A 20,742-nucleotide genomic window follows, 5' to 3' on the forward strand; every position below is an offset into this window, starting at 1 on the left:
GGGAGGTATGTTGTAACTCTGAGTTTAAAGAAAATGTGTGTAGTACCATTCTTTACGTCTATCTAGGGCTGCTCGATTATGGCAAAAATCATAATCTCGATTATTTGGGTCAATAATTGTAATTATTCATTGACTTTGAAAACATCCATTTATTGGAGAATTTTTTTTTGAACAATAAGTTTTTAACTGTTGATTACCCTGAACTTTAAGTATAGTTCAACTGAAAAACCCAAAAAAAAAAAAAAAAGTAATAATAATAAAAATATTATTGTTTTATTTCGATTACGTTGTTTTCGTAATCGTTGCAAGCCGTAATCACGATTTTAAAATACGATTTAATCGAGCAGCCCTACGTCTATCTAAACTTGAATGTGCAGACAACTGACTTCCTGCGCTTTGCCTCCCGCTCGTCCCCACCTTCAGCAGCCCTACCAGAACGGGAGTCGGAGGAGAACCATGAGCAGTTTCTGAAGGCTCTGCAGAACTCTGTCACCACCTTCCTTAACCGCATGAAGAGCAACCACATGCGTGGCGCAGCATCACCAATGACAGCGCTGTGCTCTCACTCTTCCAGTCCATCAACAACATGCACCCTCAGCTGTTGGACATCCTCAACCAGCTGGATGAGAAGCGATGTGAGTGTGCACGAAGTCATGTTTACCAATTGAATCTCACACATGCTTATCGTTCAGTCTCTGACCCACCGCATCATGTTTGTTGTCCGCAGTGTATTACGAGGGGCTGCAGGACAAGTTGGCTCAGGTGCGAGATGCTCGGGCCGCCCTCAACTCACTGCGGGACGAACACAGAGAGAAGCTGCGCCGCGCCGCCGAGGAGTCAGAGAGACAGAGGCAGATCCAGCTGGCTCAGAAACTGGAGATCATGAGGCAGAAGAAACAGGTACTGAAATGAGCCTCTCCACTTATAATGCCCATATTGTTAGACTATTCATTATCATGCTCACAAGTGTTTGTCTTTGATCTGCAGGAGTACCTGGAAATGCAGAGACAGCTGGCCATTCAGCGCCTCCAGGACCAGGAGAAGGAGAGGCAGATGCGTCTGGAGCAGCAGAAACACACAATCCAGATGAGAGCACAAATGCCTGCTTTCTCTCTGCCATACGCCCAGGTACACACCGCATGCTCCATGGTCAGCTGTCAGGCTAATTCACTGCTGTGCACAGTTCATTTCATTTCATTGGTCATGTTTTCACATTCCAATGACAAGCGACTAAGACAGAATATTCACCTCTTCATAAGTATGTTGTTGAGTAAATGTCTGATATTATATGATTGTGCTGCAGATGCAGTCTTTGCCCCCCAATGTGGCGGGAGGGATGGTGTACCAGCCTGGTGCTCCACCCAGCTACCCGGGCACCTTCAGCCCTGCTGGTTCTGTGGAGGGTTCACCTATGCACAACATCTATATGAACCAGTCAGGGCAGAATCCACCTCAACAGTACCAGGCCATGCCCAATGTTGCCCCAGGTGAGGATATGAGCTTTTGATAGCTTAAGAAATAAACAAATATTCTATTATTGTTTGCCTGACTGCAATATATTAATTTACAAATGATACTCAAGTGTTTTTAAATCAAGTGTCCTTCTGTTTCTGAATGATTGTCTTCTTTCCCAGATCCAAATATGGTTAATGCATACATGTACCAGGCTGCAGGCACCAACGGGCAGCCTGCTCCTCCTCCCGGTCAAGCTCCGCCCACTACAAGTCCACCTTACTCCAACTATCAGCCCACACCCACACAGGGCTACCAGGTAAGAATCACTCCCAGTTAAAAGCAGAAACGGAGCGTTTACCAATCTCTTTTCTGTTTTATTTTATACCAACTGCACACAACACACTGTATTTGTTTCTAAATACATAGTGCAATGATACATAGATGATATGCATTCAGCTTTTTCCTGTAGAATACGCATAATTAAATAATTATTGAACTGTTGCAAACTTACATTTTTGCAAGTATGAATCATGTTGTGATATTTTGGCAGCTGAGTAGTTTCGTGTTGTTTCATTTTTTATAAAGCCTACTAACTGTTGTCCTCTTTTCAGCAGAATGTGGCCTCGCAGGCACAGAGTTTGCCCCCCATGTCGCAGCCTGCTCCCACTAACGGTATGGGCTACATGGGCTACCAGCCTTACCCCATGCAGAACATGATTTCAGCATTGCCAGGACAGGACCCCAACATGCCTCCCCAACAGTACATGCAAGGACAACCGCCCATGTACCAACAGGTCAGCTCCTTTTCTTTTTTCTCAGCCACCAGCAGTAGAGCTGCAATGATTAGTCGATGAAGAGAACATTTTTCAGCGTCTTAGATATGGAGATTTACTGCTTTTCTAGTTTTTATGTAAAAATAAAGAAGACGAAGAAATCACCTTTGACTTTTGGACACTGGTTTGTCTTCTAAACAGATATAAGCAGCGCTATCTCAATGATTTTGGGGTATTTTTACTTATTTTTCAGGTTACTTTAAGCCAAATCTTAATTTGTATCCATATGAACTTTCTTTTTTTACTAGGTGGCCCCCCCTGGAGGCCAGCAGCAGCAGCAGCAGCAGCAACAACATCAGCAGCAGCAGCAGCAGCCGCAGCAGCAGCAACAGCATGTTCCTCAGGCTGTGCCCGGCAGTGCAGAGGCTCAGCTCATCTCCTTCGACTAAAAGCCTGCAGGCTGCAGTCCCACACACTACACCCTCTCCTCTCCTTCACCTCACTTTCCGGACTCTCTGGCCCCTGGAAACACACCCCCCTCACCTCCGACCTTGCTGTGATGTTGTGGCAATGTAAAATATTGTGATGATGTTGCAGAACTCTCTCCCTCTTTGCATCACCTCCATTGAAGAATGGAAATGTCGGGTGATGCTGCAAAAAGAGGGCACCATAACCCCCGACCCTTTCGACCTCTTCTCCCCTCTTTCCTGCTGATATGTATGTCGTTTTTCCTTATTAAATGGATAACTGAAGCTCAGAAATAGTCAGTGGTGTCAAGGTAAACAAAAAAAAATGAATACAAAAATATAATAATTGAGGAGAAAAAAGGACAAGACATAACCAACCATCCTTTGTCTCATATTTTTCTAAATCAAAACTGTGCATGTTCAATTTTCATTATTTTATGGAATGGAAGTGAATTGCTGCAACTACCGAACAGTTTGGGCAGGGATTGAGAAAAGCTGTCTTTAAGAGATTGTGGGTGTGAGGATAAAGGGGGATGTCAAGGGATAGGAAATAAATGGCACTAACTCACATCTCCGTCAGTTCGCCATTCCAGCTGAACGAGTTTTATTTCCATCCTTTCTCATGAGCACACAAACTAGGGTTATCTTCTACTGTTTTGGCATTTTATTCGTTGTGCACTGCTTGGAATTTCGGATGTCGTAATGTAGTTTCCTAAATGACAACTCGTTGCAGGGATTGTACATTGTATGAAGAGTGTCTTAAAATGACTTGGGTGGTGGTTTAATCCCCAATAAATATATACTTTCATATAGTTTAATAATTGAAATGACATAACTAGTGACTAAAAAATCTACTAAAGCTATACAGTAACTCTAATATAATTCTGCATCTGTTTATTAAAATGATTCGTGTTGCCGATGATACAGCACTGTCACAAGATAAGACCAGACTGAAATAACCATAGGACTTCAAACCTAATAACTGCAAAGGGCCTCTTGGCACCCATCCTAAGAGCAAATGTCCCAGATCAATATATACATAGTAAGTAGAATTGGGGACTCTTTCCTAGTGTACTCTGCTCTCAACAAATGTGGAATTGCTTGCTGAGGGAAAATGATGTGCCGCATGTATGTATGTATGTATTCAGTTGCCATCTGTGAACTTCTTTATTCCATCATACTGATCTGTCTGATTTTAAAACTATATTTAATAAATATCTGGTTCTTATTGTCCACTTTCTTTATCGTCTTTGTAACTTTCCATAGGATTGTGTTCCATGTCATATTCAAACATGTTCCAATAAGAGGGGTAAAGGCCATAGCATTACATGGACTCTTGATGAAAAATAACGTTTTGTTTTTATTCTTCAAGCTGTTTGGTTCTTCTCAAGTTTTCTGAAGATGAGGCATTTGTAGAATTCTTCCATCTCAATCTGAAAATTTGAAAAAATACATGTTTAAGTAATTCATTGTAGTTGTATTAAAATATAGATACCGCAAGCTACAGAATGTGACTCACAATCCGCTCCATACGCATCTCGTTCCCATAGGCCAACTGTCTCAACACGTCGATATCTGGAAGACCCCACTCTGGATTCCTGTGTAACAGCATTCAATAAGTATTTACTCTAGACATATTGTTGCCATGTTGTACTGGAGGGAAAAAACGGCACTCACTTTTGTCGAATCTCTGCATCCAGTTGTTCGTTACAACTTGGTGTAATGATGCCATTAATAGCATACACCTAGAACATGTTTAGGATTGTTAAAGGTCTCAATTCACAGTTTCATGGTGACATATAGCCATTCTGAGTGCATAATAAACGTAATGACTAAAGTACTTACCCCGTATGTAATCAAAAGACCATTTTGTCGAAGGATCTTCCCTGCTCCATTGAAAACACCCTTGGAAAATAATCAGAAAAATGAACGCTACATTTTGATCATTTTGAGATCTGTGTTTTAATCATGTTTTTGTTTAGGTAATCAGACGCACCTGTGCCGTTTTGAAGGAGCTGTATTGCAGTAAGTTGATGGCAACAACAACATCACAGGAGTTGTTAGAAAGGCCTGCCCATTTCTCCCACGGCTCGCTGGCATCCAGGTGAACAGGCTGCAGCACATTCTTTGCATGGGTTGCAGCAATATATGCCTTAATACTGTAAATGAGTATGCAGAATTAAGCTTACATTTTGTTTGTAAAATCACCTTTTAATATATCTCTTGCTGTTATTTCAGATCTGTTTTTTGGTCAGGAATATAATAAATTAATATATGAAAAAAATGTTCTAACCTGGAAAATGCTGGATTATTTCAAAATAAAATATTAAAAGTAATGCACCTTATACTAACACTTGACTTAGCCACAAAAAAGTTACGTTTCACGAATGTCCTTTCTCAAAACTGTTTCAGTGCAACAGCAAAAAAGAGGCATTGAGCATTCAAAGTTGGCCAAATCAAGTTATCCTTATCATTGTTAATCCTAAACATTACTGGCACAAACTACAGGTGTACTGTGCGAGCAAAAATATCAGAATACTTTTTTCTATAAGGCACAAACCTGTCCCTTGACTCTTCATTGATGTCTGATGGCTGCCAGGTAACAAAGGGCATCTTCGGGGCAAAGCGTATGACGTGCTGCCCAGTTCCAGAGCCCAGCTCTAAGGCAAACAGCTGCCTGTGGGACTGGTCATCCAGCACCTCTTCAAGCACTAAACACAGATCCTCCCAGTTCCTCTCCGCCAGAGGGGAAAGCAGCATGGTCTGTTGGAGTAAAACAGAAGGACATGTTACCCTGTCATCTTGTATTTCCAGCCTATGCAATGATATTCTGTCTCAGAGGATTCCTCTTACAATAACTTGTGCTGGTTGACAGAGACTAGCATGGCATTGTGGAGGCTGTTTGTGGTTTATGAATGTGACAGCAGATGGGTACAGAGATTACCTGGTTAAGAGGATTCCCTATGTGCTCATCCCCGGTGTTCAGCACTACACTACAGGTAGGACAGAGTAAACACAGGGAGAAATCAATTAAGTCTGTGTCTGAAGAGCAGTCAACATGAACACGTCATGAAACGTGGTATCATATTGTCATGTGCTTTATCATATTGAACCCGAATGTGTTTGAATCATGAGTTTTCATTACAAATGTGTGGTCATGGTCATGACAAGATACAAAATCTTAAAATATGCTAAGAATGCAAAGGTAAGAACAGAACCAGACTGAATTTACTTAATTTAACAGGAGAGCAAAAACAACAACAAAAATGCCCTGACTTTATTTAATAAATCCAGTATTTATTTTGATTTCCATTTGGCAATTTTAAAATTATGAAACTTCGTTTATGATAAAAAACAATACTATAAATTAAATACATGCTGAATATGCAGCATTATTAGCATTTTCTTTAAAAAAGTTTTGAGCTTGTTAGTGATAAAAAAAACAACTTATTTTTTTAGCCCATAGGTGCAATATTTTCAATGTTTGATTTTTAAGTAATCCAAAATTATGTGTGATTAGGTGACATTGCTTTCAACCAATGAATTATGTTACTTACTACAAAAAGTAGTAATTTGTTCTCAGGAACTGCATCATTTCAGACTCACCTCTTCCGAAAATACGTGTATGTAATTAATGCAGGTAGTATTGATGAAAGTACTTACTTTGAATAAACGTATACACCTTTAAAGAGTATTACTTTAATCTGTACAATGTCAGCATTACATTTATTTATATATGGTTTCTTTTGTCCCTCCGCGGTTCCCGTATTTTTCTTTAGCAGGTCACGACTCCCGCAATGCATTGCGGGTAGGTCAGGATCGGAAAGGACGCCATGTGCTTTTGAGACAGAGGGACTGAGAGGAGACAGCGACGTGACAGACTTGTTTTATTTTTTAGGGACACCGGAATATACACCTTCAGTTATCGCAAGCATGTACTGCACCATACGCTGCCTCCGGACCGCGCTGCGGGCTGTGGCGACCACTCAACGGTACGTAACGTTACAGAGCAGCAGCCAGTCTGTCACGTAACACAGGCAGCGGTTAACGGTACATCAGGGTCTGACTGCCTGCATCTTCAAGGGCAGACAGCCGGTGACTGCTGTCGGTTATTTTTGATGTAACATATGCATTTGTCACTGTAGTTTGTCTGAATGCTGAAGATGCATGGCTGTAAAGTCCGTAGCAATGCGCTAAGTAAGTCAGCTAGCGTTAGGTTTAGCCAGCAGTAATTTAACCTTACAACCTTAAACTGCTTTAACACAATAGTAAGCATTTAGTCGCATTAAGAAGCGTTGTCCTCGTCTTAAGTGTGGTTGTAAAATCTAAAAGTAGCAGCAATTTGACATTTTCTTCCGGCTAACGTCACCAAGGTCACACTCGTGTGAATTGTAATTCGTGTTTATGATGGTCAAATAACCGCAAGCTGCATCTACTTAGTAAACACGAATAACAGGTTACATTATCGGCGATCAACCGTGTACATGTGCAGCCAACAAAACTATCAGTAGTAGAAGATGTCTGTACAACAAAGCATTCATCTCAGAGCATTGCTTCCCATCCTAATGTATGTGTAACCCCCCCACCCTCTTTAAAGAGTCAAAGGGTATATGTGAGTGGGCACAAGGTGGTTAGCATAACAAAGTAATTCTGGTTTAATGTCAGACTTTCTTCTAATATGTCTTTTGAGGACTTTAACTCAAACACTTACAAGTGCATTTACTCTCTCCTGTTCTTAAGATAACATTTGAGGTACTTTATTTGAGTACTTCTATTTTCTATGACTTTTTTTCCCACTGCATCTCAGAGTGAACCATGTATCTGAAAACCAAATTATTAATGTAAAAATAATCTAGTACAGTATGGTGTTTTTCAAATTGAACTATCTATCAGCATAAAAAGTAGTCAAAATAAGCTCCACCATTGATGAAGACCTTAATGCATCACAATTTATATTCCAGTAATTACATTTACATTATTCAGAAAGGGGGCCATTCTGCATTCAAATTAGTACTTTTATTTTTGATGGTAAACTTTAAGTATATTTCCATGCCAACACTGTTGTACTTCACCTTCTAGTATGAATATCAATGCAGGACTTTTTCTTGTAACAGTATTTATTACAGTGTGGTGTTGGTATTTTAACCCAAGTAAATTATATAAATATTTCATCCACCTCCGAAAGACACGGGAAAAGGCAACTTCTCACAACTCAGAAGCTTAGGAATGTTAGTTATTTTTGCCTGAGATTAAAAAAGAAGAAATAGATGGTCAGTAGCTAGTAATCAGAATAGATGCTCATTTAATTATTTGTCCTACCAACAGTCGATAAGCTAATACACATTTGGTTTCATTAATACTTTTGTCTTTTAAATAACTGCATTATTTTACCTCTTCAACCTCTTAAAAGTATTCAAATCTGTTTTATAAAGAGTAATCATTTAAACAGGTCTTGTATAAGGTTTCTCTAAACTACACACTTTTTAAAGGGGTCACAAACATACATAATGTTCAGATATAAATAGCAAAATTGGCATTAACTGGTCAGTGGTACATTGGTAATTCAAATGCATCCATTGCATCCACATGTTGGAGTGCATGTCTGGCATGTGAGATACATCCCAAACATTTGGTGTGCCGATGCCAGATGTTTTGCTGCAGATGCTCTCAGTTGTCCTTCATCTGAAACTCTGAATAATTGTTTTCAATATATTTTTCCAGGTCACAGCTTCAGCGGCAAACACCAGCCTGGTGTGCGCTCAGACTCCTGAAGACCAGTCCTGCCACGCATTCAGAAACCATCGCCTCCCCTCCACTAGACGGAGCGCCCAAACAGTACCCTCCCAAAATCCAACAGCTGGTCAACGACATAGCCACTCTCACTTTATTAGAGGTGTCGGACCTTAATGAGCTCCTCAAGGTTAGTGGAATAAGTCACTGAAAACAACCCATCTTACCCCCTGTCAGATATTGTTTATGATATATCTGTGGTGACATGTTGGGCAATGACCTGTTTGTGTTGGTTGCAGAAAACTCTGAACATTCAGGATGTTGGGATGATGCCGATGGGGGCGATGCATGCCTCAGCAATATCTGCGCCAGTAAGTACAGAGAGTAGAGGAAATGGAAACACCTAACAGTATAACTTCGTCTGCTACAACACAATCATAAACTACTACTTTGAATGAACACTTCAGACTTGTTATGATAAAACATGTAGGTCCTTTGTCAGATTTGTTGTCATGTAAGAGAACTAATACATTTGCTATTATTTTTTCTTTGTGTGAAACTAGGCCGCAGAAGAGGAGGACGCACCAGTCAAGAAAGAGCAGACTCACTTCATAGTAAAACTGATAGAATTAAAGGCAGCTGACAAAGTGAAACTTATAAAGGAAGTGAAGAACTGCATCCAAGGCTTGAATCTTGTGCAGGTAAGTCCTCAGTCCAGTCTGATCATAGTCTTTAAAGGTTGGTGCCCTGTGGAGCTTTGGTCCACTGGGAAGGTAGCGCTACCCAGCACTGACGTGCGGTGACGTTCATGGTGAGGCACTGACTCTTTCAGAGTCAGATTTACAAATATTATATATTTTGACCTTAATCGAAATATTCTGTTATTTTCAAAAGCTTTTTTTGTCTGATGTTTCGATTAATTTTAAAAAGACCCTTCAACAAAAGGATACCCCAAATCTAAATATTGGATTGTTCTTTCTTAGTAAGATCCCATTTTCTTTACAATTGTGGTCTTACCTTGACTTGAAGATGAAGTCCATGCTCTCCTTCTGGACAACAAAAGTCCTCCTTATCTTCCTCTAGTTTCAAAAGTCTAGCTTGTTGTTTGCGTCTACCTTCTCTACGTAGAATAACAGTAGCAACAAGAAGCCCCCTTCAGTGTGGCAGAGGTTATGGCTGCCTCCCCTGGTGCTTTTTTCCTCGCCGTTGTATGATGAGACGCATCTGAGGTGAGGCAGATTTAATCTGTGCCTCACCTTACCCCACAGAAACTGGCTGGAGCGCGGGCACAAAATAAGTGCTTGCGCTAAATTAGTGCCCGCGCTCCAGCCAGTTTCTGTAGGGTTACGTGAGGCAGAGCTCGTCCCTGCCTCACTTCTCATCACTCCCATGTAGTTGTAGCGAAGCTCTGCAAATTTTCCCATTTTGACTGTAAGAAGCGATTGGAATCATACAGAAATCTCATTTTACAACACAGATCAGTGGAGACATTTTATTATTTAGTTTCCGTTACATTGGAGTATGACAGGTGAGGCTCTGCCTCCCCTGACTGCACGTCGCTGCTACCCAATCATTCCTGCAGATTGACAGTAGATGGCGATAACGTGCCAAGAAATGCAGAAAGGAACCAACACACCAAGAGGAAGGCTACATGTTAGCAAACACTGTTCTAAACAATGAAGGATCTATCATTTTCATTACAGTTTTCTTTGCAAGTACAAATAAAGTAAACAATTTAGTTAGACTTAAGGTCAGAAACTTTAGTTTCAAGAAAACTTCGCAGGGCACCTTTTTATTAAAAAAATTAAAGTATAAAATATATTTTGGAATTTGGCTCAGGACAATGCCATATTTCCGGTTTTCACAGATTGGGTAACCTTTTACTAAATCATCTTTTTCATCTGTCATCCCACACCAGGCAAAAAAACTAGTGGAGGCTCTCCCCCAGGAAATCCGAGCCAATGTATCCAAAGAAGAGGCAGAAAAACTGAAAGCATCCCTGGAGGCAGCAGGCGGCACCGTTGTGTTGGAGTAGATCTGTGTGGCCACCTATTCTCCAAAATGTCGCTGCTTGTGCACTTCATCCTTCGTTCTCTTCAATCTTTTTTTTTTTTTTACACGACAAAGAGGAGGATCCCTGGAAACAAAGAAATGCCTTCTGACTTTAACATTGTCTCTTGACAGCATCAGATGGGGCGGTTCAACTCTGACTGAACTGTCAGGCACACTGCCTGCACAAGTGGCTGCCCCGCTGTGTGCTTGTCCTTTGTCTGAAATAATGGCCTTGGTGCCAAGTTATTCAGTTGGTCATTCTGTGTGTGTACGTTTAACTTTTCACAGAAAGAAAGATTATGCTGTAGGGATATGGAAACCATTCCCTATGTTAAAGAATACCAGATACTGTATCTAGTTCGGTGGATTAATGGGCTGAGTCTTTATTACTTATAGAATTGTTAATAATGTGATTAAAGTTGAAAATTCCACTTTTGTCTTAATGTTTTCTTGTGGGTGGGATGTTGTATATTATGCAAACTTAAAAGACAAGACAGAATGAAATTGAAATATTAATGTAATGTGTGATGCCTTTAATCATCCGCAGTTATAGGACTGAACATCTTTTGATGGAGGAAGGAAATATTTTAACCCATTTAATCCCTCATTTTTCCCAGACATGTAAATATCCATATATTGTCATTAGTAACCCTTTGAAAAAATCAATCATTGTTTTATGTCACAATTGTGACCAGTGGGATTATGTGTTGCCATGAAAATACATATATGGAATTGGCATACTTCTCCTATGCAGTCATCCAAATTTGTATACATCCAAGCCTAGTTATCAACACATTTAAAACTGTCACTGCGATCCCCATCAAATTCTAGTAAGACTTTTTACATATCAAAATTCGTGATACAACACCAATATGAACCATTAACGTGTTTCAACATTTCTATTTTAGTGCAACACATATCGAAACATTAATATTATACATCTGTTGTTAAATTTGAACTTTTACTTAAGTACAATATTTGTAACATTGTCTTTCTGTTATGTTAGTGCAACATTCACAAACAACTGCACAGCCACTTGTGTGATTCATTCACATTGAACATAAAAGGTAACATTTAGAAAAGGTAGCATGTAGAATAGGCGTCCTACTCTGAACAAAAATGCAATATATCATAGGCTTTAGAACCAAGTGCACGATTAGTTTGTGCATCACTATTTTGAACTACAATCTACTGTTTGATTAACTTGAACTTCTTTTCCAAAACCATCCAGTCATTTTGGACTTTTCCCCTTTGTCATGGACTTGTCCTTCGTACTGCACCTCCACAGCCTTTATTGGGTCTGCCTTGTTTATAGCTATTACAGCCACTTTGCATTCACTTATAGTTCCCTTTCTACTGTCCATGGTACATCTTGAAGCACTGAATGTGCAGTGGTGCTTTGCATTTCTCACATGCAGAGGTAGTGCGTTTGTCACAGTTACCTAATTCCCACCAACGCAACTCCGGTGCAAGCTCCGTGCTAGAGCTTTTCAGGTTCAGAACCGGTTCTTCGGTTTAGCTCCGGCTCTTTTCAAACTGCCCAGAGTCCGACTGGTGCTGCGTCATTGCGTCATCGTTTGCTTCATGACGTAACCGTTTGCGTACCTGCTTCATAAAGCCAAACCGCGCGGAAACCCCTCACAGCTGACACCGACAACAACAACAATGGCCGATTGTGCTCCAGCTTCCTCTGTACCTCTTTGGGAGACCAGATTCCCAGTAGGTAGCTGGTCTCTTCAGTGGACCACTGCTGCTTGTTAAGTTTCTCCATCGTTGTGTACAAACTGGATAAAAAGCCAGCTTTTTGTTGTTGTTCAGGAGCTGATCCCGCCCCTGCCCCTTCCCCCGCCTCGACATAAGCGTGACGTAGGTGGTGCTTTTGCTCTGGCCGGACAATTTTTTGGTGCTCGAAATGAATCGGATTCCGGAGCTAAGAGGCTGCTCCGCTGCGGTGTGAAGAGGAAAACTGGAACCGATGCATCGTGTTGATTGGCCAGTGAGAAGCTTTGTCATATCTGATGTTCAACAGTAGCTGCCAGCAGAGATCTCCTGCCCTGGCTCAGTGGTTTTGTGCCAAACTTTTGATTAAGTGACTGTGACACTATCCTTGAGAAGGTGAGCAGATCATTAGGCGCTTTCACACCGGAGTACTTTTCCCAGGAATAGTTCAGATATTTCTTGGGATTTTGCTTTCACTCCAAAAAGATTTGGAACTAGAACATGCAAAACTTTTCACCCCTTTTCAGTCCCTGCTAGAGAGGTGGTAGCCTACTTTCTTGGGGAGGAAAAGGTTCCAAATTCTGATTGGCTGGGCGAATTGCAAACCACGCCCTGTAAAACTCCGAAACGTTTTGTGAAGCCGCCATTTTATTTGCTCGCATTAGCATTATTATCATTAGCCCAGTGCACCAACGGAGAGACACTAAGTTAACACACAAAATAAAACGTGGGAGCGGTGGAGTGAGGAGGTGTTGGCGCTTCTGGCGATTTATCCGGGACTTCGGGAGGCAGTATACACCGTGAAGTTGTTTTCGGCCTGCCAGTAAACCCAAAGCAGAAGAAGAAGAAGTGACGTCAGCGGCTTCATTCTCTGTATTGCATCTGAAATGCTTTCATTGTGTACATCACTCACTGTCAAGTGACCACTACATGTGTCTTATTGGAACAGAGCTGCACCCCGAGGTGATAAGGATCACATAAAATGTGAGGAGCTCCTCCATACTAAGATACAGTTGCTGGTCCTTGGTCTGGGTGGAGTAGAGGTTGGACATTTAAATGGTGATCCCTCTTAGGGTAGGTGGATACATTAGTAAGAAAACATCCATTGGATCAGGGCAACTTTGTTTTATACATTCTGTAGCATTTGGGTTGTATACTGTGTGTTTTGGAATAACAGTGGAGGTGGGCCTCTTCGATTGTTTGAACACTCGATCTTTATTTTTGACAACCTGCAGCTTTGCCCTTGGCTTTTCTGACTGGACCTTCTGGCTCATAGAGGCCACTGGCTCTTTATCATGAACAGTGGAGGGGGGTGTGGAACGGGTAGTGGTGAGGGGGATGTCATCATCATTTAGTGGGAATGCTGTATCAGCATTCCAACTACTTGTTATGCTACGCACGAAATTCTTTATTATTCCTCCGGGTTGTTTTGCACCTCTTCTCCCACATTCCACATCGCAGAAACTCCGTTCAAACATCAAAACGTTCAGTTCGTCGGGAATCGATTGCTCTTACTTTTCTTATTCATAACTTTCATAATTCCAGAGATACATCCCATAATTCATCACATTTTTTACATGGAAGTCAATGGAAAAACTCTTCAGACTTGAACAATCTTCATGCAACTTCAACTGCTAACTGTTCCTTCATACTTTCACTCAGAAACCTCATTCCAACTTTAAAATGTTACACATCTTTCTGACATTATTCATGTAACACAACTTTTAAATCTGATTCGTACTTTTAGAGATATTAAACATTGTTCAGACCTTGGTAAAGAGGCCTTCAGATTTTAGAGTGTGTGATGTCACAGCTAGAGTGGACGACAGATTTAATTTTGCCTTCATATTTTCTTTTAAACCTGCCATAATTCCCAAACCCTACATTCCTGAGGCTTTCTTTTCATGAGAAACGTAGGAAAACATCTCGTAGCTTGAAAAAAAAGAAATTAAGCAAAATAATTAAACAAAATGCCTCCTCAATCAATCAATCTGTTTATTTATATAGCCCAATATCACAAATGTTACATTTGTCTCAGTGGTCTTCACAGTTTGTACAGAATATCAGTATGACAACACGACACCCTCTGTCCTTAGACCCTCACATCGTACAAGGAAAAACTTCCAGAGAAAACCCACAGTTTAAAGGGAAACATGGGAGAAACCTCAGGGAGAGCAACAGAGGAGGGATCCCTCTCCCAGGACGGACAGACGTGCAATAGATGCCGTGTGTAAATTGAGGGCATGAAGGGACAAAAACGTTCAACATGTCTCTATTAAACCCCATTGTAAGTTCAGCCTCATCTTTCTCCACCACACCTTTAGTTAATCTGCTAAAAAGGCCACATTATTAACCCGAAAGTACACAAAAAGTACACTTCAGATGCTCAAGTTCCTTGACATGCTTCACGCATTTCACAGATATCTGTCACGGTTCTTCAACAAAACGTTCACATGTAAGAGGTTTATCTCTCATTCAGAACAATGAATATGCTCTCCTCTAACTGATTACTGCACATCACCATGGAAACCTTGGATCTCTGGACACGTCGTTATCTCAAATATAAACACCTGTGTCATGGAACACGATGATGTCATAACTCCAACTGACATGCTCAGGGGCCTCATTTATAAAGGGATATGCTCAAAAAAGGGCGTACGGCAGTTTCTACACAATGTTTGCGATTTATAAAATACTAACTTCATGGGAAAACGTGCGGTCCTCCACGCAAACTCTACCCATGCGTACGCACTAAGCACACAAACGGGAGAGACGAGAAACTGCGACACCGTTGGCAGAAGGAAGAACTGAGAGAAATATGTGGAAATAATACAATAAATAAAATGTTACCTCTCATTTATCATAAATGAAGAATTCATTTTCAAACATTGATTAAAGCCAATCTTAAAATGATTTAACAAACGCCTGTTTGGGACTCCTCAGTGCACACAAAAAACATAACTGGGAGAAATAAATAAATACGGATATGTTATTTAAAACCACCTCGAATATGTTGTGCTAATGTTATGAAATGTTTTCTCATAAATGATGCAGGAGGACAGAATTACGTCTAAACTGACCCCGTTTTGCATTTCTATAGGTTGTAGATACGAGCATGGTTTTATATATGTTTAATACATGTTTAATCATGTTTTATGTCGTTTGCCAAGACTTTATAAGTCGCTCGTAAAACACAGGAGGTATGGAAACTAAGAGCACCATATGTGGTAAATTGTACAGCTAATATAACACAACACATTAGTTGTATTTCCTTTAACTGGTGGATATAGAGTTGCTGCGGGGGGGGCGGGGGGTTGAGATCATAGACTGGTTGAGATGCACAGGCTGCAGTGGAGACGCTGCGCACAGCTGATCGACAGCTGGGACACAAACCGCCAAATACAAAAACATAATTCAGATCCAGTCGTCATGACTCCAGTCCGGAGGGATTCCCCGATCATTTCTTACAGTTTCTCATCAAGGGGGTGTCTCCTGTCCCCGGTATAAACACACTGCCTGAGGAAGGCTATATATTTTTTGTCATTAACCTTTTTCGGACCACTTATTTATTTATTTTGGTGGCGATCCGACCTCCATGCTGCTACTCTGGTTCAAACTGCATCCACCAAACAATATGATTTATCTCGACCTCCCCAAAATAACCTAAATCTGACACGGTGTGAGATGTTTTTTTTAGCTGTTCTGTCGTCATTTCCTGCGATCTTCTCCATGCAGTCAATCAAAATGAATGAATGAAAGGGCGTTTCTTTGAATATTTATAGGCAAACATGGGCGTTACGCGGAGCCCGCAAAAGCTGCACCGCATTTCGAGTCTGTTGTGATTTATAAAGGGAAACAGGCGTAGGAAGTGCCATACGCACTTTCCTCGCCGGTACGCAATGTTTGGTGAATGGGAAAGTGGCGGAAAATGTATGGACCTATTTTTCCGGATTTCTACTACGTAAGCAACCTTCCCACGTCAATCCTACGCACGGCGTTATACATGAGGCCCCAGAGCAGCAGACTTCAGATAATGGTTAACGGTACTGCCCTCAACAGCTCTACGTCAATTACGTAATCATATGCCGTTTCCATGGAAAACCATCCCTCGCCATAAAAGACGATGTCGCTATAACTCCTATGAAAATGTTCAAAAAGTGTTAAAAAAAGTTGCTTCACATGACTATCTTTCTCAAGGGAACTTCGGTATAATGGTACAGCAGCCTCTTCAGTTATTACCTTCTTTCAGACCTCGGTGCGAATTCAGAAACTTTAGGCCCAAAATTGTAGTTCCCTGACCGGGAATCGAACCCGGGCCGCGGCGGTGAGAGCGCCGAATCCTAACCACTAGACCACCAGGGAAGTGATGAAGTCAGCTACTTTTCAGACTACATTGTACTTTACTATTTATAAATTGAGGAGTTTTGTTTTGAATACCATGATGGGCCACAATTAGCCAGACATTTTTCACATCATGTAGTGACAAAAAGTTCTATGTGAAAGAAAGGCCTACTCGTCATCATTAGTCAAAAAGAGACCAAAATATATAATTTAAAGGCCCTCTTCAGCACCGTGTAAACCCCCAAACATGCTCAAAAGTGATTTTGATTGATCAGAACCATGTGGGTGACAACCGATTATTTTACACAGTCTATGGTAGGTTACATACTTGATATTGGTGGTTAAACATGTACTGACCTCACGTTTTGTAAATTTCCACAAGGTGGTGTAGTAGTCCATATTTAAGGCTGTTTGTTGTATTCATGTAATAGGCCAATGCCTTAGATAAGATAAAAGCATGGTAAATATTTAAAAGATGGAAAGATACTGTAGTGTTTGTGCTTTAAATAATCGGCCATTTTACTTTGGATGTAAGTAAATATAACCTCAACCAGGTGAATGGCGATAAAAGCATCAATGGGCAGTTTTTATTAAATGCTCTGTGCCTGGAAAACTGTCTTTCAAAAACTTTCAAAAAGCAAAATGCTACCTGTATCCAGTGCATTTTTAAAGTGATTATCTTTTTGAGATTTCATTACAGGTTTGGCTAAATTGCAATGCAGATTACGAAGAGGTTGATAAATGGATAGGAGCGTGGAGGAAGATTGCATGCAGAAATGATCTCAGGTTGATAAAAGTAAATATTTGGTGTATGTCAGTGGACTCCCTCAAAAGACGGCAAGATCTGAAGCCATAAGAAATGTCATACTGATGCTTAATTACTTTCCTTTTTCATAATCAATGGAAAACATATTGAAGAGCATGTTTAGGTGTGTTTTCCAAAAGGTGAGGAGGAGAATAATAATCATAACATACAACTGAATAAATAAGAAAACACATTTTCTCAGCAAAAAATATTCATGGGGAAGAAAGAAAATGAAAGAGAGTACATCCAATACTCTTCCCTTGCTTAGAGACAGTAAACACCATGGATATTTCCAAGAAGATTAAAATGTAAGAATAGCAACATACATTTTGATATAAAAAAAAACAGTCTGGCAACTTGAATGGAAAGGGACATTTGGAGAATTCAAATCAAAGTACTCAAATAAAAAGTGAAATGCAAATTCCTAATCATCAAAAATTGCCAAAATGCAAATTGAAGGGGAACGTTTCAAAAGAGCATATGAATAAATCCTCGAATAAAATGTTGAAATGGAAAGGCTTGTATTAACAATTAATAACATCCTTTTATTTTAATCAGCAAATACCTATTTCACAGTTACACATGTTTTAACTTCACCTACCCTACTTAAATAAATCTATAAAAATAGTATGGCAAAAAAACAGGCACTCATATTGTTAAGGATAAAATATCCTCATTGAAAGGGGTTACGGTTCACTTTTTTGACCACCATTATTGTATTGAACAATTTTCTTGACATTTCTCAAAAATGTAAATCTTTTAAATGTTACACCAGACTGAGTCGTGTTCTTATGTTTGCCCTGTGGGGGCAATACATGCTAGTTTCTATATTCAGCACTAGAGGCATTGCAGCTGTATTATTTGATTTAAAAGATTGAACTCAGTGAAAGAAGAGAATGATGTTAATGTATAGTGTATTCTTATGGCAGTTCTTTGACACATTTTTTGACGTTTTTTGTCTTCCACAACTTTAGAGCCGGTTTTCTAAAGTGAGGCACAAGGGCTGATCTAATATAATTGGATATGACAGATAATCATCTGTAATCCCTATTGTGATTGGGTCTTGCAAAAAGTATAGATTTAAAGGTTTGTGTGTGTGGCACCCCTGGGATGTGTGACCACATTAATATAATTATTATTATTATTTAGAGTTAGAACATGCATTTATTTTGTACATCTGTTATTTTCATGTCATTAACGGGGTTGATAGATGCAGTGAGTAGTGAGGCGGAACGTTTGTGTTTGATTCAATGGTTCCGGGGTACCGATTAAAGCGACGGACGTTCCCGGGGTTTCCTCAGAAGTAATCTGGAAGGAAACCGAACACAACGTGTCCTCATTACTTCTGTTTCACCTGCACCATACAGGTTGGTAAACTGTGCATAAATCACAATGAATCCCCCATAAGGTTTGCAAAGATAATATGTAATGGCCCGCTAACAGTTGAAGACTTTGTAGCGCTGTTTACATGTGTAAAACTGTTATATAGTGTGTGTGTATTAGCCTAGCTTCCCCGGTACGGCGCCATTTTGGGGACAACGTGATCTGACGCAGTAAGGAAACAAGTTTGTCAGTATATCTGAAGGCTCCCACACACTGAGTATTTACATGCATGTATAGTGATTGTGAGTTTGTAATAAATATGTACTTTGTAAGGGTTATAAGTTAGTTACTGTTGATAAAAGAGTAAGGTTGTTTGTTACACTTAAATATGTTTCAGTAATGCATTTTAGTGACCTGCCATTAATGGCAGAAGGTAAATAGTCAACATGACAGGTTAGAGGGGTCATGAAATACTACTTTTAAGTGAAAGTAAAAAGAAGAGTAGTATTAAATACAGGTTAATACTGTATACAAATGTATTTAAGGTACAACAAGTGTTATTGAATGTGAAATTCAATTCGAAATATGTGTTTATCACATAAAAGAATAACATACAGACAGAGTGAAGGTATGTGAATGGTTATCAAGGAATGTAAGTCGAAACTGAAATGTATAAGATAAGTAATATGTTTATATGATTTTGTGTAATAAAACAACCGCAGAAGTAATCTGGAAGGAAACCGAACACAACGTGTCCTCATTACTTCTGTTTCACCTGCACCATACAGGTATCATCACTGTTACTGTGGTCCTCATATTGGGGACCCGTAACAGTTCTTGGGGGCTCGTCCGGGATCGGCGCCACCTACTGGTCGGGAGCCGATCCATTAATGACTTCTAGGACCAATACCAGAGCTGATGCGAGCAGAGAGCTGTAAGCTGGAGCAGACGTGGAACCGTTGCTGAACTGAGCGATCCATCGTGAGTGAATTGGAAGAGCTGCTGTCATGTCGGAGAGCCAAAGGAAAAGTCTGGTGTGGGACATCAGAAGAAGCCTACTCTCCTTGTCAGCGAAAGAACTCCTCCACATTGCCAAGGAAGTGGGTCCAGTGCCAGGCCAGGAACCGTCTGAGCTCGAGGAGGGAGACGATGAAGGCTGCTTCAACTACATCAGTTTATTTATGCACAGTAAGCACTTGCTTGAGTCAGAAGATAGTGGGATGGCTCACTTGTTGATGTTGAAAGATGCTATTGATGACATTGTGAAAGACAGAGAAGTAAGTGTACCGGGTTTGCCACATGTAGAACCACACTTAGAGATAAACACAGGTAACAACACTAAGCAGATATCTGAAGCTGAGACAGATCTCACCGCTTCTCCAGTCAGTTTTAATGCTGTAGGTGATAACACAAATACTGGGTTACTGGAAATGCTCAATAGCTATGAAGACCTGGGCAAAAGGTTAAGACAAAGCATTTTGGCACCTGCAACACAGACACTAGAACCAACCCCACTGTCACCAGCACACACTAATAAGTCTCATAACAGCCCACACTCAACAGCTCAGTCTGCTGCCCAGTCCGGCCCTGAGACAATGATCTCCTTAAGAGAGCTCTCCTACCTCCAGAGGAGGGAGTTTAAGGTGCAAGGGGGTCAGGTTGGTGATCATTCTTCGGACATAAGCTATAACAATGTCTGTAAGCAAATCGAGGAAGGGATTAGAGAAGGTGTCCATGACGGAGACATAGTTCGTGGTGTGCTCCGAATCATAAAACCTGGAACTTTCAAAGACATGCTAATAAATAAGGATGACCTGACAGTGATGGAGCTCAAAGGCTTTCTCCAGGCCCACTTAAGAGAGAAAAACAGTACGGAGTTATTCCAAGAATTAATGTGTGCTAGACAGGATGATAATGAAACACCACAACAGTTTCTCTACCGAGTGATAGGGTTAAAGCAACGTGTCCTATTCACCTCCAAACTGTCAGACGCAGGCATTAAATACAGTCCAGCTACTGTTCAAGATGTGTTTCTACATACGGTCTTGCAGGGACTTGGATATAAACACAGTGATGT

The 20,742-nt window shown here is 40.5% G+C and overlaps 3 protein-coding genes across 3 annotated transcripts in view; 2 read left to right on the forward strand and 1 right to left on the reverse strand.

The window, feature by feature from the left end:
• Window positions 1-3,928, forward strand: part of hgs (hepatocyte growth factor-regulated tyrosine kinase substrate) — a 9,403-nt gene extending 5,475 nt beyond the window's left edge. The window contains 8 exon segments of the mRNA XM_079645175.1: window positions 310-531; window positions 534-635; window positions 728-900; window positions 988-1,128; window positions 1,304-1,487; window positions 1,635-1,771; window positions 2,067-2,249; window positions 2,537-3,928. Coding sequence (XP_079501301.1) covers window positions 310-531; window positions 534-635; window positions 728-900; window positions 988-1,128; window positions 1,304-1,487; window positions 1,635-1,771; window positions 2,067-2,249; window positions 2,537-2,677 — 1,283 coding nt within the window. The 3' untranslated portion in view covers window positions 2,678-3,928.
• Window positions 3,105-6,498, reverse strand: LOC307016611 (methyltransferase-like 26 B; the record flags this gene model as incomplete). Its single annotated transcript, XM_079645789.1, has 8 exons — window positions 3,105-4,128; window positions 4,215-4,293; window positions 4,373-4,440; window positions 4,541-4,600; window positions 4,692-4,854; window positions 5,256-5,458; window positions 5,640-5,688; window positions 6,359-6,498. The coding sequence occupies 8 exons, from the start codon at window positions 6,496-6,498 to the stop codon at window positions 4,063-4,065; spliced, it is 828 nt and encodes a 275-aa protein (XP_079501915.1). The 3' UTR covers window positions 3,105-4,062.
• mrpl12 (mitochondrial ribosomal protein L12) lies at window positions 6,486-10,908 on the forward strand. The gene is made up of 5 exons (XM_079645791.1): window positions 6,486-6,687; window positions 8,417-8,615; window positions 8,725-8,796; window positions 8,989-9,126; window positions 10,344-10,908. The coding sequence occupies exons 1-5, from the start codon at window positions 6,629-6,631 to the stop codon at window positions 10,458-10,460; spliced, it is 585 nt and encodes a 194-aa protein (XP_079501917.1). The 5' UTR covers window positions 6,486-6,628; the 3' UTR covers window positions 10,461-10,908.
• Window positions 10,909-20,742: the final 9,834 nt, after the last annotated feature.

The sequence above is a fragment of the Notothenia rossii genome (assembly GCF_949606895.1).
Source record: "Notothenia rossii genome assembly, chromosome: 8".
In the NCBI taxonomy this organism is placed as follows: Eukaryota; Metazoa; Chordata; class Actinopteri; order Perciformes; family Nototheniidae; genus Notothenia; species Notothenia rossii.

What these genes read in the sequence shown, in the direction of transcription:
- mrpl12 (XM_079645791.1), top strand. Translation starts at nt 6,629, where the DNA reads ATGTACTGCACCATACGCTGCCTCCGGACCGCGCTGCGGGCTGTGGCG. An exon ending in GCTGTGGCGACCACTCAACG is followed by an intron (nt 6,688 to 8,416) that starts GTACGTAACGTT and finishes ATATTTTTCCAG; the next exon opens with GTCACAGCTTCAGCGGCAAA. An exon ending in ACCTTAATGAGCTCCTCAAG is followed by an intron (nt 8,616 to 8,724) that starts GTTAGTGGAATA and finishes TGTTGGTTGCAG; the next exon opens with AAAACTCTGAACATTCAGGA.